Source organism: Eriocheir sinensis, chromosome 12, assembly GCF_024679095.1.
Source record: "Eriocheir sinensis breed Jianghai 21 chromosome 12, ASM2467909v1, whole genome shotgun sequence".
In the NCBI taxonomy this organism is placed as follows: domain Eukaryota; kingdom Metazoa; phylum Arthropoda; class Malacostraca; order Decapoda; family Varunidae; genus Eriocheir; species Eriocheir sinensis.
The window spans coordinates 10874139-10895830 of record NC_066520.1 but is presented as its reverse complement, the minus strand read 5'-3'; the positions used below and the strand labels follow the sequence as shown (position 1 = coordinate 10895830).

Genomic DNA, 21692 nt, shown 5'->3' with positions numbered 1-21692 from the left:
GGATAACGAGAGCGAGAAGGGGGAGTAGTTGTGGCTTGGAATAGTTTGGGAGGGTGCAGGGGGCCCCCCCCCCCCCCTGCACCCTCCCAAACTACACACACACTACAGCACACTTTCCTTCGAATGCGTCAACATGACTCGTCGGGTTTGTGTTATTTTTCACAAGTAAACTCGTCACATAAGACATATAGTAATGTGGTAGGTTAGCCATAAATTAGGTCCGGGTATTATAGGTAGTGTGCTGAAATATCATACTGATCCAAAGATTCGTTTAGGAGATATTTGCGAAAAACAGCGTTTGTCTGCCGCTGAAATGTATAGTAGTCTATACTTTGCTCTTGTACCTACATACATACTTCTAATTATGTTAACAATCTTATCACTCAGCCCAACTTTTTCAAGCACTCTGCATAACACATCTCTATTCACCCTGTCATAAGCTTTCTCTATATCTAGGAAGCCTAAGTACAGTTTCCCTCCCTCTCTCTTTTTCCTTTCAATCAGCTCATTTACAACAAACATATTATCTTCTGCTCGCCTGTCCACTCGGAATCCGTTCTGCTCCTCACCCAGCACCCTGTCACTCTCAATCCATTTACACAACCTTTCATTCAACACAGCACTAAAGGCACTACTCGGCCTTGGTCTGGGGCTCGGGTCTCCCTTCCTCCCTCTCCACCATTACCAAAACAGAATAACGATTTCTGTCATAACTACAAGGGAATCTCATTATTGGGGCACGTGCGGCTGGGTGTTGTGTGGTGGTGGAAGGTGCAGCTATATATTTAGCGTCCGTGGCTATATATATAAAAAAAAATCATAGGTACTGTACCGCTGTACCGCTACACTGCTTTCACAAGTGTGTGTGTGTGTGTGTGTGTGTGTTTAGCTATTTGTAGTCTAGGTGGCCCGAGCTAAGCTCTAATAGTCCCGTCTCCATAAATACATTCATCCAGCCTTTCCTTCGTTTGGTGGACACTGCTCGCCTCCACCACCTCTTCCTGCAAGCTGTTCCATGTGTTAACACTTCTGTGTGGAAAACTATAACCTACTTTTTCAAGTCACTCAAGCAGGTTCCTTTATTAAGTTTCTTTCCATGTCCTCTCAGCCCCTGTGTCCTCACAGTTGAGAAGAGATCCTCTCTATCCACCTCATCAAACTTACCAACTTATACAGCGTGATCACATCTCCTCTCTCCCTTCTTTGTTCCAGTGTCGTCAAGTCCATCTCCTTCAATCTGTGTGTGTGTGTGTGTGTGTTTACCTGGTTGTATTTACCATGTCTTTATCTGCTGTCCAATTAAATAAAGCAAAATGGAACGTGCAAAACAGTCAAGCAATGTTTCATATCCATTATTATTATTAATATTATTATTATCATTAGTAGTAGTAGTAGTAGTAGTAGTAGTAGTAGTAGTAGTGTAGTGACACGACTTGCCTGATGGCCGAGCCTCCCATAACCCACTTAGCCGACTGGTAAAGGAGCGGCTCTCCCGTTACGCTGGTCGCGGGTTCGATCCCCGGCGCCGGCAAAACTTCCCTTGTCTGGATTAATTTCTCGTGTGTTTCGTTACACGCAGTGGTCGTGTGGGAGTATAGTAAAGAGAAAAATTCAGGCATTTCAGTAGTAGTAGTAGTAGTGGTGGTACAATTAGCATATACCCAGATAGAAGGAGAAAGTATATATTGAACAAAAGACATGTATGAGCTAGGAGAAGGAGGAGGAAGAGGAGGATTGGAGGAGGAAGAAAAGAGGAAAATAGAGGAAGCGGAAAAGAAGAGTGAAAACTGAAAAGAGAAAGAGAAGAAAGACGAGAGGAGGAGGAGGAGGAAACAATAAGAGAAGATAGAGGGAGAGATGGAGATAAAAAGAAAAGATGAAACGAGGAGGAGGAGGAGGAAACAATAAGAGAAGATAGAGGGAGAGATGGAGATAAAAAGAAAAGATGAAACGAGGAGGAGGAGGAGGAGGTGGAGAGGGCAGAATGAAGCGGATAGATAAAAATAGCTAGACAGACAGATAGATTTACACAGGTTATTGCATGCTAACAATAAACCAACAGATACTGAGGTTATTGCACAGGGATGGATAGATAGATAGGCAGAAATATAGATGAATAGACAAACAGATAAACGGATATAGATAAGTAGATAGATAAACAGATAGACAGACAGACGGGTAAATACACAAGAATTAGACAATAGATAGAAAGAGGTTATTGCAGTGATAGTTAGACAGATAGACATACAGATAGGTAAATAGATACATAGATATAGACTCAATATAGCCGTAGAAACACTCCTTTGTTAATTTTCCCTCCCTTGATAACGTAACTCCTCCCCCTCCTCCTCTTCCTCCGGGTCTCAAGGTCAAAAGATCAACCCCAAAACGCAACCCCGATGTAATTTTTGGAATGTTTGTTTCCATTATCGCGTATTGAGGCGACAGGAGTTATATTGAGGTTGATTTATAGGCCTACAGCACCCCTAGGATCCAGTATAGGCCTCAACGGGAGTGGTTGTACGCCCGATGCGGCCAGGTGCCATTCATTCTGCCTGGTTGATTGAGAGAATGTGGAGGGTGCCGTCAAGTGTATATTTCTCCCTTTTTCAGGCCATGGCGGGGACTCTAGTGTGGTTTATGTTTATCTTCCTGGTACAATAGGCTTAGTTATGTAATATTCCCCGCACTGTGCAGGTATATACGCCCTCGTAGGCCTGTGAGAGCGTTACCTGTGTTGAAAAGTGTTGCCGTTTGGCCGAGTCGACTTGCATATTTTGGGTACGAATCGTGTGTTGCGGCGTGAGGGTGCCATGTGAGGATATATTTAACCCTATTTTTAGGCCATAGCGGTTATTGCAGTGTTGTTCCTGCATATCAGAGTGTTTAGTTATCTTGTTCAGTCTGTTGTTAAGCACACTGAGGGATAGCAAAGCCCCGTACAAGCCTGTATATGTGATGGGAGGTGTTGCCGTGGGCCCAAAGTCTTGTTGAATAATTTCTTGGGTGCCGCGTGAGGGTGCCATAAGCTGATATATTTAATCCTGCTTTTAGGCAATACCGATCATTGTGTTGTTGTTCTTCAGTATTGCAGTGGTCAAATATCTTCACTAGTATACTATTAGCCACGCTGCGTGATAACGAAGCACGGTATAAGCCTGTATACATGGTAGGAGGTGTTGCCGTTTCCCACAAGTTGACCATTTTTTCCTTATGTGTGTATATGAGCATTTGACGCTTCAATATGTCTTTCTATGCTAAACAAAGCCTAGGTATTGCAACAGACGTGTTTTGTACCAGTGTGGGAGCCCCTGAAGCCGTCTATCATTGAGTTATGTGACGTATAGTTTTGGGGTCATTGAGGTCGCCAGCTGATGGCAGTCGCTATCAGATTTAGGTATTCCCGGTGTCTTTCTATGCTAAATAAAAGCCTAGGTATTGTAATGGACGAGTTTTGTACTAGTTTATGAGCCCCTGAAGCTGTCTATCACTGTGTTACGTGGTGCGAGTTACGGGTCATTGGGGTCGCCAGCTGACGGTCGATCGAGTAACTGTCATATTATTTCTCCACGTTCTGAGGCTTTACCGGCCATGCTGGTGTTGCTAATGTTTGTTTTGGTGATATGTTAATCAACGTTCTGTTTATCATACTGTGTGTTCTGTTTATCATACAGTTATTGCCTCTTTGAGCTTAATTTTTAAGTAAGGAAACTGTAGGGTGTTGCCATTCCTCACTACTGGATACATTTCTCCATATGTTAAGGCTGTACCGGTCCTTATTATGTCGTGTAGGGTTGTTTTAGTACTGAGATATGTTCAGTAATCTTCTGTTTATCGTACTGTGCAGTAATAACGTACACCAGTGTCAGCGAATAAGGCCGCAAATATGGCGGGAGGTGTTGCCATTCTCCACGCCTTTACCGGATATATTCCTTCATAATTTTAGGCTGCAGCGGCCATGCCAGTGTTGTTTTAGTGTTAAGATATGTACACTAATCTTCTGTTTGTCACGCTGTGCAATGATAGCGCCTGTATCAGCTTGTGTAAGGCTGTATATATGGTAGGAGGTGTTGCCATTTTCCAGTTGAATAAAGTTTTGCTTACGCGTTCATATATGAGTACTTCACGACTCCCTAAGCCTTTGTACGCTAAGTAACAGGCTAGATCGTGTATTGGACGTGTTCTCTACCGGTCTGGGGCTCCTCAAGGCTCAAGTCATATCAGTGCCGTACAATGCCTCACGTGGGTGTCGAGGTCACTGGGCCCGGCGAGCCCGTCAGCTGTTTAGGCGCGAACTTTAAATCTTGCATCACAGCCTCCGGAGACGTGTTTGCTGATACATAAATGAACACCCACATGAATAATATTACGTCATAATGGATAATATTACGTCACAGCCTCCGGAGACGTGTTTGCTGATACATGAACACCCACATGGATAATATTACGTCATAATGGATAATATTACGTCACAGCCTCCGGAGACGTGTTTGCTGATACATGAATGAAAACCTCCATGGATAATATTACGTCATAATGGATAATCTTAATTGCGTTATATTGGATAATCTCACGTCATTAGCCGGAGATGTGTTTGTTGATTCACGAATCCCTCGATGAATAAGACACCCCAGAGTGGACACAGTGGTGACAGAGGACAGGGAGACACAGTGAGAGCCGCAGTGATAGGAACGTAGACCCGATGGGACACAATTGCTCTATAAGCCTCAAGAACACGGCATCAACAGACATACTGGAAAACTCAAAGTGCCAGTCAGTATCATGCAGGTGAGAGTCTGTTGTCCTGTGTTCACCCTGTGCCAGGCATACTTAGTCACGGGACTGGAGGTACCTTTGCTACGTACCCGCTTGGAAACAGTACCTACTGAAAAATCAATAGGGAGTGACCACAGTTGGGAAAATTACCCAGTACATCCACGTCTCCAACCATCCGAAGTCAGAATTAAGTCTAATATGTTGCCAGATGTGACAAAAGTTGGGTCAGACGCCCACTGGTGCAGACCAGGAGACATGAAGCAGTGCATGAATGGCTGGTGGAGTGGAGGGCAGAGTACTGACGGGGGCCTTCCTTGATGCCAGGCAATTAGAGGCAAGTTGAGATCTCCAAAAATAATTACTTCCTTAAATTGTTATAAATAAAATTCGTTTGTACAACTAATGGGCTGGGTCATCGGAGCAGGACGCAGGGAGACAGGGAGACACTTAAAACCGTACAGCAACGTTGCCATGGGCTGAACAGCCGCCAAAACTTACAAGAATAAGATGCAATGCCTGAAATGTTCCCTGGAATACACCACTACTGGGTATACATGAATGTAATGGTTCAGAGATCTCCCAGCAGGACGCGTTGAGATGTATTGAAGAGAGGTGTTGTATGCATGTCGGTGCGTGTGTGCTGCATAAGTATTGGGGAGTGTATGATATAGAGAGTTTTGAGATGTATTGAAGTAGCCAGCAGCAGCAGCATCCAGTCTCCTCCTGTCATGTCAGTCATCACATCACTTCACATTCATCTCTTCCTTTCTTCATGTCTTTTTCCCCTTTTCCCTTCCCGTGTGCCTTCTTCATTCCTCAGGAGTTCACGCCATGCAAGTCAACCGTTCTACTTTCCTTTGGCATGCTAGTTTGCGCTGGCAGAGCCAAAGAAGCAATTGGGTTCTTCACTGAACTGTACCTGCCATCTGGTGGCCCTGCTGGAACCACCAAAATAAATATACACTTGTAAGGTGCTCTGGTGGGTCTCCTGAAGGATATTAATTATGTAAGGTGCTGTGGTGGGTGTGTCATGAAGGGTATTGCATCTGTAAGGTGCTGTGGTGGGTGTGTTATGAAGGGTATTACATCTGTAAGGTGCTGTGGTGGGTGTGTTATGAAGGGTATTACATCTGTAAGGTGCTGTGGTGGGTGTGTCATGAAGGGTATTACATCTGTAAGGTGCTGTGGTGGGTGTGTTATGAAGGGTATTACATCTGTAAGGTGCTGTGGTGGGTGTGTTATGAAGGGTATTACATCTGTAAGGTGCTGTGGTGGGTGTGTGTCATGAAGGGTATTACATCTGTAAGGTGCTGTGGTGGGTGTGTTATGAAGGGTATTACATCTGTAAGGTGCTGTGGTGGGTGTGTTATGAAGGGTATTACATCTGTAAGGTGCTGTGGCAACCTCACAGTGTATGTCAACCTCACAGTGTCATTCAACCTCACAGTGTCTGTCAACATCACAATGTCATTCGACCTCACAGTGTCCGTCAACCTCACAATGTCATTCAACCTCAGAGTGTCATTCAACCTCACGGTGTGTCAACCTCGGTGTCTGTCAAACTCACAGTGTCTGAACCCTCACAGTGTCATTTAACCTCACAGTGTCTGAACCCTCACAGTGTGTCAACCTCGGTGTCTGTCAAACTCACAGTGTCTGAACCCTCACAGTGTCATTCAATCTCACAGTGTCTGAACCCTCACAGTGTGTCAACCTCGGTGTCTGTCAAACTCACAGTGTCTGAACCCTCACAGTGTCATTTAACCTCACAGTGTCTGAACCCTCACAGTGTGTCAACCTCGGTGTCTGTCAAACTCACAGTGTCTGAACCCTCACAGTGTCATTTAACCTCACAGTGTCTGAACCCTCACGGTGTGTCAACCTCGGTGTCTGTCAAACTCACAGTGTCTGAACCCTCACAGTGTCATTTAACCTCACAGTGTCTGAACCCTCACAGTGTCATTTAACCTCACAGTGTCTGAACCCTCACAGTGTCATTTAACCTCACAGTGTCTGAACCCTCACAGTGTCATTTAACCTCACAGTGTCTGAACCCTCACAGTGTCATTTAACCTCACAGTGTCTGAACCCTCACAGTGTCATTTAACCTCACAGTGTCTGAACCCTCACAGTGTGTCAACCTCGGTGTCTGTCAAACTCACAGTGTCTGAACCCTCACAGTGTGTCAACCTCGGTGTCTGTCAAACTCAAAGTGTCTGAACCCTCACAGTGTCATTCAATCTCACAGTCATTCAAACTCACAATGTCTGAACCCTCACAGTGTCTGAACCCTCACAGTGTCTGAACCCTCACAGTGTCATTTAACCTCACAGTGTCTGAACCCTCACAGTGTCTGAACCCTCACAGTGTCTGAACCCTCACAGTGTCTGAACCCTCACAGTGTCATTTAACCTCACAGTGTCTGAACCCTCACAGTGTCATTTAACCTCACAGTGTCTGAACCCTCACAGTGTCATTTAACCTCACAGTGTCTGAACCCTCACAGTGTCATTTAACCTCACAGTGTCTGAACCCTCACAGTGTGTCAACCTCGGTGTCTGTCAAACTCAAAGTGTCTGAACCCTCACAGTGTCATTCAACCTCACAGTATCTGTCAACCTCACAGTGTCTGTCAGCCAAACCGTGTCATTCAACCTTACAGTATTGTCAACCTCACAGTGTCATTCAACCTTACAGTGGGTCAACCATGGCGTCTGTCAACCTCACAGTGTCTGAACCCTCACAGTGTCATTCAACCTCATAGTGTCTCAACCTCACAGTGTCTCAACCTTACTGTGTCAACCTTACAGGGTCTGTCAACCTTAGTGTCTGTCAACCTCAGTGTCTCAACCTCATATTGTCTGTCAACTTCGCTGTGTCAGCCTCACAGGGTCTGTCAACCTTAGTGTTTGTCATCCTCACAGTGTCATTCAACCTTACAGTGTGTCAAGGAGAAGGGTAGGAGGGAGGGGTGGGAGTAGGGGAGGCGGCCCGTATTCTACATAGTGCTTATGGTCGACCATAACTAACCGTCATAGCTAACAGAATTTATGACCGTCAGTAGAATGACCGTCAGAAGTCTTCTTCTTCTTCTTCTTGTCGTCGGCCATAGCGCAGTAAATCAACAACACCGTGAGCCGCTAGAACGCACGGCTCACAATTTGTTAACTTTAAATTTATGGAATATAATATATTATTGACATCATTTTCTTTGATTTACATTATTTTGACCTCATATTACGACTTTTGGGGAAGTTAGAAATGGTAAAATAGAAATTCGTTATGAGAAAATGCGCTGAAACGTATTCCCGTTGAAAAGTGTGTAAACAAATGTACCGCCCTCTCAGCTGTTCGGTAGTGTTTACTCACGGCATGGATCCTCAACCTAAACGTCAAAGGAAGGCTAACTGGGGAGACGACGAGTCTCTCCAGCTGGCTATGTTATACAGGGACGAAGTCCACGTTTTGAAGAGGAACTTCAAGACGGTTGGTGTTTCCAACCAAAAGAAACACGATGTCTGGACGAAGATTACGGCCGACCTGAATGGACAGTTCCACCATGAGAGGACGGCCGTAGAGGTAAAGAAGCGATGGTTCACCATCACTTCTAAGTCAAGGATGAAGCTGAAGAACTTTCGAGATCATCGGAATGGAACTGGTAAGTAAGTTTTCATATATTAGCTTTAACTGATAAACACCCATTACACATTTTTTGTCTCATTCTGAGCACTTTGAATATCATATATATATATATATATATATATATATATATATATATATATATATATATATATATATATATATATATATATATATATATATATATATATATATATATATGGTAAATATTCATTTTAGTACCATGCCAGTATGTATGGGTAGGACACAAAGTAATGGGTTTAAACTGGATAAATTCAGACTCAACAGGGACATAGGCAAAAATTGGTTTACCAACAAGGCTGTGGATGAGTGGAATAGGCTTAGCAGTCATGTGGTGAGTGCCAATACAATTGTCACATTCAAAAATAGATTAGATAAATTCATGGACAGCGATACTAGGTGGGGTTAGATACACGGGAGCTTAGGGTCAAAGGAGCTGCCTTGTTTAGGCCTACCGGCCTCTTGCAGACTCCAACGTTCTTATGTTCATTACCTACCTTATGAAACATCACTAGCTCTTCATAAATCTTTTCTTCAAATGTTCAACAATCATGGAAATGCTTTCAAAATCCAATTCAAGGACTATTTATTATTGAAAATAGGGGATAATATTGACGGAAGAGAAGCATCCTTTAGCGGTGGCCGCGGCGACGGTGCAGCTGCAAAATATCTCGCAGAGGGTTTAGGGTGGGAGAGGATATTTAAACTTCTCCAACCGAACTTTACGACCTGCTAACGGGGGAGGCATCACCCCCCTCGACGCCCCCTTCTAACCAGGGGGGGCTGCACCACCCCATGGACCCCCCCCACATATATATGTCTTATTTCTGCGAGGAGGTATTTCTCACAACACCAGCTGCTATATGTCTTATTTCTGCGAGGAGGTATTTCTCACAACACCAGCTGCACCGTCACCGTGGCCGCCGCCATAGGGGGCTACGCTTTCGTGAATATTATCCCCTATTTTCAACAATAAATAGTCCTTGAATTGGATTTTGAAAGCGTTTCCATGATTGTTGAACGTTTGTAGAAAAGATATATGAAGAGCTAGTGATGTTTCATTTGGTAGGTAATGAATTACTGGCACGGTACTAAAATGAGTCTTGTGTGTGTGTGTGTATATATATATATATATATATATATATATATATATATATATATATATATATATATATATATATATATATATATATATATATATATATATATATATATATATATATAAACATGGACATTTATAGAAGTATGTTGCAATACCCATACTTTGTTGCCATCAACAGACAACTGCTTGATGGAAATCAATCACATTGAAATAGTTTTGTATTGAAAGAAACAGGATGCTATTTGCCATAAATTTTCGTTTAGTTGATATATATGGGTAAATCAGTTTAAGTTTGTAATGAATATTATGTAGAGTCCATTCTTACCCTTATTACTCGTACTTTCTTTCATCAGAGATGCCTGTAAGATAAAGTATGAGAGAGGAAGAAATGCTCCTTTCTGACACACACAACCTTGAATAGTGGTGGGAGTGCAGCAGCTATTTTTTTTTTTATATAATTTTGTTTTACAACAAAGAGTTGGCTCAAAGGGCAACAAAAGTGTAGAAAAAGCCCACTAATTGCCACTCTCACAACAGAAGATACTATAGATTAGCCAAAAGAGAGGTCAATTCCGGGTGGAGAGGTGTCTTGATACACTCGTTGAGAGAGGTCAAGTTACAGGCAGGAGACAAAAACAAGTTTTATAACATCTCAGTAAAGTACCTGTCATAATCCACTTTAGCATTACATTCTGAGAAGACACTAATGTAGTGCTTTAGTAGAAGGAAAAAAGCAAAAATACATGAATTTTTATTTTTTCCCAGGTGGCGGCCCTCCACCCCCTCCCCTTGACCCCATTGATGAACTTGTCGGGGACGTTTTGGGGCAAGACAGCAAGGTCATCACGGGATTTGAGGAGATTGATGACCTTGGACATCAAAGGACTGTCGACATGTATGTCTCAATTTGTTTAATTTGTGAAGTACACTCTTTAGTTCTATTCTTCTCATTTTTAAATATAGTCAGTTCTGCTTAGCAAAAGTAATAAAAGCCTGTCATTTGCTTCAACCAGTATGTTACAAAACACTAGAAACATAACTCATCACTTGGAAAGAACATATGAGAGATATATCTTTACTGTTGGAATAGATTGTTTAATTAAAGGCTTTAGTTCAAGTTAACTATACCTGCAGGTAACGTCAAAGCTACAGCAACTTCTGTCAATTGATGCAATCCTACCTTGGCTCATAGTACTTCTCAATTAAGGTGTATTCAATGAGTTCTTAGCCTACCTCAGAATGAGGAAAAATAGAGCAAAGGTTCACTCCACTTACTTTTTTTATGTTTTAACGTAACCGCCTTTGAGTGTGATGCACTTCTCCAATCTCGTCTTCAATTTTGAAATTCCGTCCCTGAAGAATGGTGGGTGAATCACTTATGAAAAGTCACCTTGTAACTCAATAGAAAATGCTGAAAGGATGCCAGCCCATGCATTACTTGTTGGAACCTATACCAACATGTTACAGCATTGGCGGGCTCCTGTCTCCACTCCTTCTTTGTTAGGCCGAGAACTCATTGAATCCTCCTCTTAATATCAATCCCCTCAAAGATATGCAACTCTTCTAGACCTTATTGACTGTCGTTAATTTAGTATGAGTATGCCTTCCATTTCCATAACACTATGCCATATTTACTCCCTAGTATATGAAAGGAAAAAGATACCCTATGGCAGATCTGCATTAGTTTATAACTGCTCATTTGTACACCCATTTCATGACTTTATACATTACTTGCAGTGAAGACGCAGCAGAGCCAGCGAGCCAGCTCATTGTAGGTCAGGGAGGTGCTGAGGCACCAACAGTAATAATTGTGCCTGAGCCCACCCTGCAGCCACAGACTGAGGGGGGTGCCTGGGGGAAGGTGCCAGCTGAGGATGATGCAGCAGCTGCTCAAGCAAAGGTGGCAGCTGCTGAGGAGGAGGCTGTAGCTTCAAGAGCTACAGCAGCAGCTGCACAGGCTGGGGAGGAGGCTGCACGGGCCATGAAGGCAGCCGCAGAGGAGGTGGCGGCTTGTGCTCGGGCCTTCACAGGAGCTGCAAGGGCGCAGGAGGCAGCTGCAAGGGCGCAGGAGGCAGCTGAAAGGGCACGGGAGGCAGCTGCCAAAGAAAAAGCGGAAGCCATGCGTCTTAAACAAATTTTGATCAAGTTACAAATTGAAAAGGAAAGGAAAAACAAATAATATACCTAATAAAAGTAGAAAAGGATGCACATAGTTCTATGATTGTGAAACCTTAGTTGTACTAATTTAATTATGCTTATGCAGGAATGATACAGTGTACAAATGCACTGGAAAAAGAGATTAAAATGAATATGTAAAAAAAATGCAAAAAGAACACTAATGGAGAATAAAAAGGCAATGTGTAAAGAGCTAGGAAGGAAGGTGAGAAATGACTTTCAGAATAATAGGGAGATGTTCTTGAAGGAAGTGAAGGGAGCTTGAGAAAAGAATGAAAAGGTGTGTATGAACTATGAATGTAAAGGGTGTGAATAGGAATGTAATTGTAAGTGTGGAAGGTTTAAGAAGATTGAAGGAGTACTATGAGTGTTTTTAGAGTATTGACAACAAAGAGGGGAATGTTAATTTGCAAATGTTTACAAAAGGAATATGGGTTATAATTGATTGATAGATTGATTACTTTATTAATGCAAGTGGAACAGTACCTTGGCATGTACTTGTCCAGTCGTGCTGAGGAACGGGTTTCAGTCTTCATTGCTAGAACGAAAAAGAAATTAACTAGTAGGTAGTTTCATAATAATAATGATACAGAATAATGCAGATTCTTAAAAAATGAGTGTTTCCCAGATTCAATTCGAAAAACATATATATATAAAATATCCAACTTACTGGAAATGCAAGTTGCAGAATTCATCTCGATACAGGCGACCTTCATTCCGCTGACCAGCTGGAAGTGGCGGCACAACTTGCACACCTTCAGGTTGTGCCATGGCAAGATCCACTTCTTCAGCGTTAGGTTGAGCCGCATCGAGAGGAATAGAATATTCCTGTCCTTGCAGATGTTGTGGAGCATGCCGCATACATGTATCAGCTTGCACACCTTCACCGGGGGAGTTACTCGGACCTCGCTGTGTAGGACATGAAAGCGGCGCTTGAGCTGTCCTATTCCCCGTTCCACAACACTCCGTGTCCGTTTGTGGGCCCTAAAAGAAAATACAAATGATAATGGCAGTCAATATTAAGTACTTATGTTCCATTAACTATGGGTAAATTCACTACTTGCCATACCTAGCTTGACTAAATTTGACTTTGCTTGACTAAATTTGACTGTCCTTGACAATTTTTTTTCAGTTTAACCCGGTAGCAGCGGGGATCATGTTTCTTAACCCGAGAACGTCGACAGATCCTTTTTAGGGCTTTGACGAGTCGCGGCTGTGGTTATGAGAGGAGTACTCTGATATACATTCCATGCTCTTTTTTTAGTCTCAAAATGCAGAGTAATTTTGTCATTTCTCGGGCACTTCTCGGCTTTCCCATAGCCGAAGCCCACGGGTTAATGGTCCCTCCAGGCGAGAAAAATGAGAAAAAATCACCCCTCACACAAACCATTTCATAATATATATCAAAGCATTTGTGATCAGATTATGTATCATCTATTTTGAGGGGTTTATATCATGGCACAAATTTGGTCTGTCGCTGGTACACGGTAAAGCCACAAATTTGGCCCGTCGCTGTTACCGGGTTAATTACATTTTTTAAATTGAAATCTATTTTTTAAAATTTGAGTCAACTTTTGCAATTTGAAAGTCAAGTGTTTTAATTTAAAAGTCAACTTTTTAAATTTGAAGGTCAACTTTTTTACTAGGAAAATCAACTCTTTAAAATTCTGACAATTTTTTTTCATTTAAAGATCTTTTTCTTTAAATTTGAAGGTGTAAAGGTGTATTATTTTCTTGAAATCTGATGTACTTATTATTAACGTCATTAATTATTATTTAAGCTGATATAATATGTGTATTTTTTGTTGCCAGTTAATCTAGGTTAGGTTGAGTTTTTTCCTGATTTATTTGCTATTTACATTTTTTATTATTATTCTAAAATGAACCTAAATAATTAAGTTTTTTTCGATCAGTCGAAACTTAGCCTAACCTATTATCCGAACTCTCTATATAATAGGTAAATGTTGTGATTGGCTCAGTTTGCTAATTGCACCTGGTAGTGCATGGCATGTCAACTCTACAAAATTTTTAGCGGATCTCACGTTCAACATGTTTATTGTAAGAAACTATACTGATACCCCAAAGAAAAATAAAGACAATCTACTCACCTATTATAGCGTGACTGAGGTCCAGGCAGAGGTCGCAGGTAAGGTGTCAGGAGCCATGGCTTGCTGGGATAGCCACTGTCTCCCAACAAGTGACTACCTGGTGGCACATGCCCTCTCTGGAACAATTCTGCCACTCCACAGCCATTCAAAATACGTGCATCATGCACTGAGCCAGGCCACTTCGCTAGGATATCCAGTATTCGATAGTTGGCATCGAATATGACCTGCACATTAATACTGTGATATCCCTTGCGGTTGACAAACACGTCTTCCTCCTCCTTTGGTGCCACAATCCTTACGTGTGTCCCATCAACGACACCAATAACCCCGGGAAAATTTGCAATGGTGAGGAAGTCTGCCTTGTTCGCCTCAGTAACGTCTTGGGTGGTGGGGAAGCTGATGAACTGCTTGAGAATATTGACGTTTGCAAGGGCGTCAATGGTCATGGTGATGGCTCTGCTGATGCTGGGCTGTGATGGGCCGAGGTCGTCGCTGCTACACATTTGCATTTTTCCCGTGGCAAGATACCGCAGTGTGATGATCACCTTCATCTCCGGGGTGAGTGGGTTTCTCCTCTTGGTGTCACTTGACAAGGCTTCCCTCACAAGATCAGTGACGTACAAAATACCTTCCTTGTCAAGTCTGTATCTCCTGATAAGCTCAGCATCGCTGAGCTCGTTCAGTACGTCTCTTCTTCGAAAAGGCTGGGGAGCGTGTTGACGTGGGGCTGCCATGTTGACGCGCTTCTGACGGTCATAAGCAGAGTTATGACAGGGTGAACCCGACCTCAGCGTCCCGCGCAATTTTATGGTCGTCCATAAGAGTTTATGGTCGACCATAAGAGTTTCTGACGGAGTTATGTCTGAAATGCGCCATTTTGTTCCGCTATGACCGTCAGAAGAAGTTATGACGGTATGTAGAATACGGGCCGGGGCGGACCATCGCTGTTTAAGACACTTGAGGGAGGGGTGTGTTGGGGCCAAGTGGGGTTGTAGGGGTTGGCAAGGGCTTATATAATATATAAGCCCTTGCCTAATTCCCTGACACATACCACATAATGTGGTTGTGGTGGGTTGGGGAGGGGTTACGTGGGGTTGTGGGGGAGTTGTGTCGGTTTGAAAGTGGGTTATAATAGGTTTAGGGAAATTTCACCGCATGACACCCCCGCTCCTAGCATGAAAATTGCTCTGGTCTCGTTAGTAAAACATAACCATAACAATGTGCGTATGTGGGTTTTGTGGGGTTATGTGGGGATTTTGGGGGCTATGTGTGGTTGCCGAGGGGCTATGAGGGGTTGGGAATGGTTACAGTGGCGACTCCTGGCAACTATAGGGTGCCATTTCTATGCCCTCATAGTCACTCTATTAGCTTATGTCAAAAGTATAAGGATCCTCTGAAAAAGTATAAACATGCCCCGCTATGTGCTGCCCCCTTTTGGCAAGCATGCGCTGTATAAGGGTATTACGTCATCGCTATGAGGGTAACCACGTCTACTATTTCTAAAGGTCTAATAGGAGCTTATTCAGGTTCTGTTGACTGTTTTCTTTGGTTCAGAGTAAAGAAGAAAGGTTAATCTATCACCAGGGTTGTTAAGCTACTCTTGGAAACGCCCACAACGCCCACGAAAGCCTTGTCAAATGGGAGTAGTTGGGCGACGTAAGGTTCAGGAACAGGTCACTGGGTCCATGCGAGGAGAGACACGGCCGGCGGGTTGACCACGTCGAGTATTTCTAAAGGTTAAATAGGAGGTCAATCGGGTTCTCGTTAGTATTTTTGCACATTCATGGTAAACAAAAAAGGTTAAACTACCACCAGGGTCACCAAACTACCCCTGGAAACGCTCACAACGCCCACGAAACCCTTGCCAAATGTGCATACGTGGGTGCCAACAGGTTCAGGAAGAGCCACAAAGACGTCGCGGGTGACCACGTCGACTATTTCTAAATGCTAAAAATGAGCCTAATCGCGTTCTCATGACTGTGTTCTCAGGTTCATGGTAAAGAAGAAAGGTTAAACTATCACCGGGGTTATCAAACTACGCCTGGAAACGCCTACAATGCCCACGAAAGCCTTGTCAAATGGGCGTATATGGCCGACCGGCAGGTCCTTGGGTACAGACGAGAAGACAGGACGGTGGAGGTGACCAGGTCGACTATTTCTAAAGCTCAAATAGGAGGTCAATCGGGTTTGCATGAGTGTTTTTGCACATTCAGGGTAAGGAAGAAAGGTTAAATCACCACCAGGGTCATCAAACTACCCATGGAAACGCCCACAACGCTCAAGAAAAGCTTGTCAAATGTGCTTATGTGGGGGCCGAGCTCGACATGACAGAAAGACGGCGGGCCGCGGGGGCGAACATATCCACTATTTCCAAAGGCTAAAAATGAGTCTAATCGCGCTCTATGGACTGTTTTCTTAGGCTCATGGTAACGAAGAAAGGTTAGTCTTCCACCAGGGTCATCAAGTTACCCCAGGACACGCCCACAACGCCCACGAATGCCTTGTCAATAGGGCGTTCCTGAGCTCCGAAAGGTTAGCCAGAGGTCACGGAGTACGCCGTGAGGTGGCTGGTGACCGCTTCATCTATTTCCCTTGTGGGTGGTTTTGTGGAATTTCCGCTGCGTTTCATTCGTTTTGGGCGTGATAGAGTTGTTTTCTTAGACATAGGGAAGCTGTGTGCCTAGGAGAGCAAGTAATTGGTCTTCCCGTGGCCATAGAATAAATAGGTTGAGTAATACATGAATGGGTGACGCACCCTTAAAAGATGCCCCGTCCACCCGCCTCCCTGCAGGGCGCCTCCGCCTCGCGAAATAACTATTTTCAAAGGCCAAAAAGTCGATTAACGGGTTCTCATAACTGTTTCCCGAGGCTCAGGGTGAAGAAGAAAGGTTAAACTACAACCAGACTCATTAACTACCCCTGGAAACGCCCACAACGCCCACTAAAGCCTTGTCAGATGTGTTTCCTCAGACGCCTCCGCCCCTCACATTAACTATTCTCAAAGGCCAGAAAAGAGGTCAATCGGTATCTATTGACTATCTTTTTAAAGTTCACAGTAAAGTGGAAAGGTCAAACTACCACCAAGGTCATAAAACTATCCCTGGTAACGCCCACAACGCCCATGAAAGCCTTGTCAAATACGTATTCGCACATCACCTATTTCTAAAGGCCTAATAACATCTTTTTCCTTATTTTCCCTCCATGAATCATAATAATAACATCAATAATAGTTAAAAATAATTATAACATTGCATATAGTAATCCCGTGGACTCGGCGTACAGAACCATCGGCGGCTCAGTCCCCATCAGTTCAGTTCCCGCGCGGCGTCCCTGATGGTGCTCGCGTGACCCGTGATATTAAATCCTTTTTATCGTTTTCCGACAAATTACGCGGTGCCAGCGAACCACAGTGCCAGGGAAGAAAGAAGAGGTGCCAGAGATTACACAGTGTCAATCCCATCCCTGGAAAAGCTTATATCATGCGGAAAATTGGGTGAGAAGTGGAGGGGAGGGAAAGTGCCACCGTGGGTAAATTTCAACCTTGTATTTGTACATTTTTAGGCGAATTACGTGTTCCCGGAATGTTGTGGTGCCATAGAAAGGAAGAAGTGGTGCCAGTGGTTATACTTTGCCATTTCTAACCCCCTGGAAGGCTGAAATAAGATTGAAATAAGATAAAAAATAAGGGAAAAGTGAAAATGGCGGGGTGTCATGTCTGACACCCCTCTTCAGCACCATATATATATTTTTTCTCATTTTTAAAGTAAACTGCGTTTCCTCAAAGTGCCGCAGTGCCATGCAAAGAAAGAGGAGGTGGCATAGATCATACAGTGCCAATCTTAACGCGTGGGAATGCTAAAATAAGGTTGAAAAAAGAGAAAAGCGGAGGGTGGAGGGCAAGACAGCGGGGAAGTCGTGTGTTGAAAAGGAAAATTAACGAAAAAAAAATAGAAAATTATAGCAAGGAAAAGACAAGGGGAAGAGCGTGTGGAAATGCTTAGAAAATAATGAAGTAAGATTCGTGTGAAAATTAGTGAGAAATAGCCTAGAAAATAATAGTAAGGTAAAGTCATGTGAAAATTAGTTAGAAAATGCTCAGAAATAATGGAAAGGAAAAATAAGGTCAAAAATTTAAAGTGATACTCAAATAATGAGAAAAAGCTTGGATATTAATAATAAGGAAACATTAGTTAAAAATAATGTGAAAGTAAGAAAATGCCTAGAAAATTCGAAAAAAATAAAATAAGGTAAAATAATGTGAGTGTTAGGAAATCCTTAGAAAATTATAATAAATTAAATTAAGGAAACATTAGTTAAAAATAATGTGAAAGTAAGAAAATGCCTAGAAAATTAGAAAAAAGTAAAAGGTAAAATAATGTGAAAGTATGTTAGGAAATCCTTAGAAAATTATAATAAATTAAATTAAGGCAAAATGTGAAAATTTGTTTCGAAATGCTTAGAAAATTAAAATAAGGAAAAATGAGGTAAAATAATGTGCAAATAAGTTAGAAACATCTTAGAAAATAATAATTATAACAATAATAATGATGATGATGAAAATAATAATAATAGATAATGGTGATAGTGAAAGTGTCTGTGCATGTGTGCGCGTGCGGTTATATCGTTAATATTTTGTCACGAATTTAATTATATAGGTATATGTTGCAAGAACAGGAAGAAGAAAAAAAAGAACTACATCTACATCATGGGTTAGGTGAGTGTTATTATTATTATTATTATTATTATTTTTCTCAATTCCTCTACTTCCTCTTTTTATTCTTTTTCTATTTCTTCCTCTTTTTTTCTCTTCCTCTCCCTCTTTTTACTTTTCGACCTACTTTTTTCTTCTTGCTATTCTTGTCCTTTTCTTTTACTTTTTTCTATTGTTATTATTATTATTATTATTATTATTATTATTATTATTATTATAATTAGATGATGATGGTGTGTCCTTTTCAGCTGACTGAGAAGGGGAGAAGGGGGGACAGCTGACACTCTCTCTCTCTCTCTCTCTCTCTCTCTCTCTCTCTCTCTCTCTCTCTCTCTCTCTCTCTCTCTCTCTCTCTCTCTCTCTCTCTCTCTCTCTCTCTCTCCTTTCCTTCTCTTTTCATTCGCCTTCTTTTCATTCTATATTTTATAATTTCTTCTATTTCATTCTTTCTTCCTTTACTTCCTTGTTTTCTTTCAGAGAGAGAGAGATAGAGAGAGGAGGAAGGAAGAAGAGGGAGTGTGTTGGGGATGTACCTCCTCTTCCCCCTCTAGGCGGTTACTCCTCCTCCTCCTCCTCCTCCTCCATTCTTCCCCATCCCTTCTTCCCTCCTTCCCTCTTTCATTCATTCTCTATATGATATCTTGTTATTTGTATCATATTTCTCCTCTTCCTTCCTCTTTCTTTCTCTCTTCTTTCGTTCTCTCCTACCTTCCTTCCTTCCTTCCTTCCTTCCCTCCTTCCTTCCTTCCTTCCCTTAATTAATACCTCCATGTACGTTAGTTTGCTATAAAATTACTTATGAATTGTCCACCACCACCACTACTACTACTACTACTACTACTACTACTACTACTACTACTACTACTACTACTACTACTGTACTACTACTACTACTACTACTACTACTACTACTACTACTACTACTACTACTACTACTACTACTACTACTACTACTACTACTACTACTACTACTACTACTACTACTACTACTACTACTACTACTACTACTACTACTACTACTACTACCACCACCACTACTACTACTACTACTACTACTACTACTACTACTACTACTACTACTACTACTACTACCACCACCACTACTACTACTACTACTACTACTACTACTACTACTACTACTACTACTACCACCACCACTACTACTACTACTACTACTACTACTACTACTACTACCACCACCACCACTACTACTACTACTACTACTACTACTACTACTACTACTACTACTACTACTACTACTACTACTACTACATAACAAGTTGATTGTGTTACTGTCGGTGTTAATCTTACCTTCAGAAAGAGGAAGATAGATGATGAGGAGGAGGAAGAGGAGGAGTGTTTTAACTGGATGCATTGAAAGGGTAGGAGAGGAAGAGGAAGACGAGGAGGAGGAGGAAGAAGAATGAAGAGGAGAAGGAAATGTATGTAGGAGGAAGAAGAAGAGGGAAGGGGAAAGTTAGGAAGGAAAATATATGGAAGAGGAAGAAGAGAGGGAAGTTAAATATTTGAGGAGAGAAAGAAGAATAGAAGGAGAAGGAACTTGGAGATGGACGAGGAAGAAGAATAGGGGGAGAGTGAAGAAGGAAAATGAGAAAGAGGAAGAGGAAGAAGAGGAGAAAGAGGAAAATACCTAAATATGTATAAGAGAAAGAAGAAGATATGTAGAATAATGAAGAGGAGAAAGAGAAGGAAAGTTAGGAAGGAAAATAAGAGGAAGAGGAAGAAGAGGAAAGAGAAAAAATAGGAGGAGAAGGGAGAGGAGGGAAGAAAGAAGAAAAAGAAGCGAAGAAGAGGAAGAGGAGGAGGAGGAATATGGAAAAAAAGAGTAGGAGGAGGAGGAGGAAAAATAGAGGATTCCCTATGACATCATGTACTTTTAAGAGAAGGTAAGTAGGAGGAAACATGGAAATGCCGGCAACAGAAAACTATTGGCTCATTATGAGGTTGCCCGCTTTTGTGAATCAATCTGCTCGGCAGCCACTCTGGACCTCGGGAGCAGATGGAAGCACCTCGATATTCTTTTTACTCCTGACGCAACGAAATGACGGTCGACTCGATTTTTGAAGTTGATGACTTTCGCATTTACACTTCTGAGGGAAGATTGTTCCAGTGGCGGATGACTCGGTTTGAAAAGAAACTCCTTCCAATGTCTGTGTTACATCGACTCGACTGAATGGGTAAACCGTTACTTGTAGTTCTTGAGATGGTTTGCAGTTCAAAGAATTTGGAGTAATCGACGTTATTGACTTTTCTTAGGTACTTGAAGACTTGAATCTTATTCCCTCGTAGGCGTCTTTTCTCCAATGTAAAGAGATTGAGTCGCTTAAATACTTCCTCATACGGTTGAACCCTTAAGGTTGGAATCATCTTCGTGGCGCGTCGTTGAATCCTTTCCAGTAAAACAATGTCCTCTCTGTAATTAGGAGACAGAACTGTACTGCATACTCGAGGTGCGATCCTAAAATGGAATTATACAAGGTCAGCATCACGTCTGGGGTTTTACACTCGAACTTCCTCGCTATGAACCCGAGCATAGTGCTGGGCTGTTGGCTTTGATATATGCCTGCATCGCCTGCAGAGGTTTCCCATTCATGATGTATGCATGGTTACTCTTTCTGGCGCCAATGTGCATGACTTTGCACAAGGACATTTAGAGGAGGAGAAGGAGGAGGCTTATGTAAAGGAATTTAAGGAAGTGTTTCAAGGTTACACAGAGAGAGAGAGAGAGAGAGAGAGAGAGAGAGAGAGAGAGAGAGAGAGAGAGAGAGAGAGAGAGAGAGAGAGAGAAGGAGACATAACAGAAGGATGACCGGTCTCTCTCTCTCTCTCTCTCTCTCTCTCTCTCTCTCTCTCTCTCTCTCTCGTCACGAGTTTGTACCCAAACAGCTTTTGAAAATTTATCGTTTTTCTGTCAATACGAGAGAGAGAGAGAGAGAGAGAGAGAGAGAGAGAGAGAGAGAGAGAGAGAGAGAGAGAGAGACACACACACACACACACACACACACACACACACACACACACACACACACACAGGCACACGCACACACACACACACACACACACACACACACACACACACACACACACACACACACACACACACACACACACACACACACACACACATAGACACGCACAC

The 21692-nt window shown here is 42.5% G+C and overlaps 1 protein-coding gene and 1 long non-coding RNA gene across 2 annotated transcripts in view; both read left to right on the top strand.

Moving 5' to 3' along the window:
• Window positions 1-7896: 7896 nt before the first annotated feature.
• Window positions 7897-11746, top strand: LOC126997395 (uncharacterized). The gene is made up of 3 exons (XM_050858460.1): window positions 7897-8434; window positions 10304-10433; window positions 11276-11746. The coding sequence occupies exons 1-3, from the start codon at window positions 8107-8109 to the stop codon at window positions 11715-11717; spliced, it is 900 nt and encodes a 299-aa protein (XP_050714417.1). The 5' UTR covers window positions 7897-8106; the 3' UTR covers window positions 11718-11746.
• A 5421-nt stretch (window positions 11747-17167) lies between these two features.
• The window catches only part of LOC126997394 (uncharacterized), an 8689-nt gene continuing 4164 nt past the window's right edge, over window positions 17168-21692 (top strand). The window contains exons 1-2 of the long non-coding RNA XR_007752082.1: window positions 17168-17314; window positions 18477-18535. This is a non-coding gene — a long non-coding RNA (uncharacterized LOC126997394). The remainder of the gene's footprint in view (window positions 17315-18476; window positions 18536-21692) is intronic.

Excerpts from the sequence above, each read along its gene's own strand:
- LOC126997395 (XM_050858460.1), top strand. The coding sequence starts at position 8,107 with ATGTACCGCCCTCTCAGCTGTTCGGTAGTGTTTACTCACGGCATGGAT. Across the intron at positions 8,435-10,303 it reads AGATCATCGGAATGGAACTG|GTGGCGGCCCTCCACCCCCT; the intron begins GTAAGTAAGTTT and ends ATTTTTTCCCAG. Across the intron at positions 10,434-11,275 it reads CATCAAAGGACTGTCGACAT|TGAAGACGCAGCAGAGCCAG; the intron begins GTATGTCTCAAT and ends CATTACTTGCAG.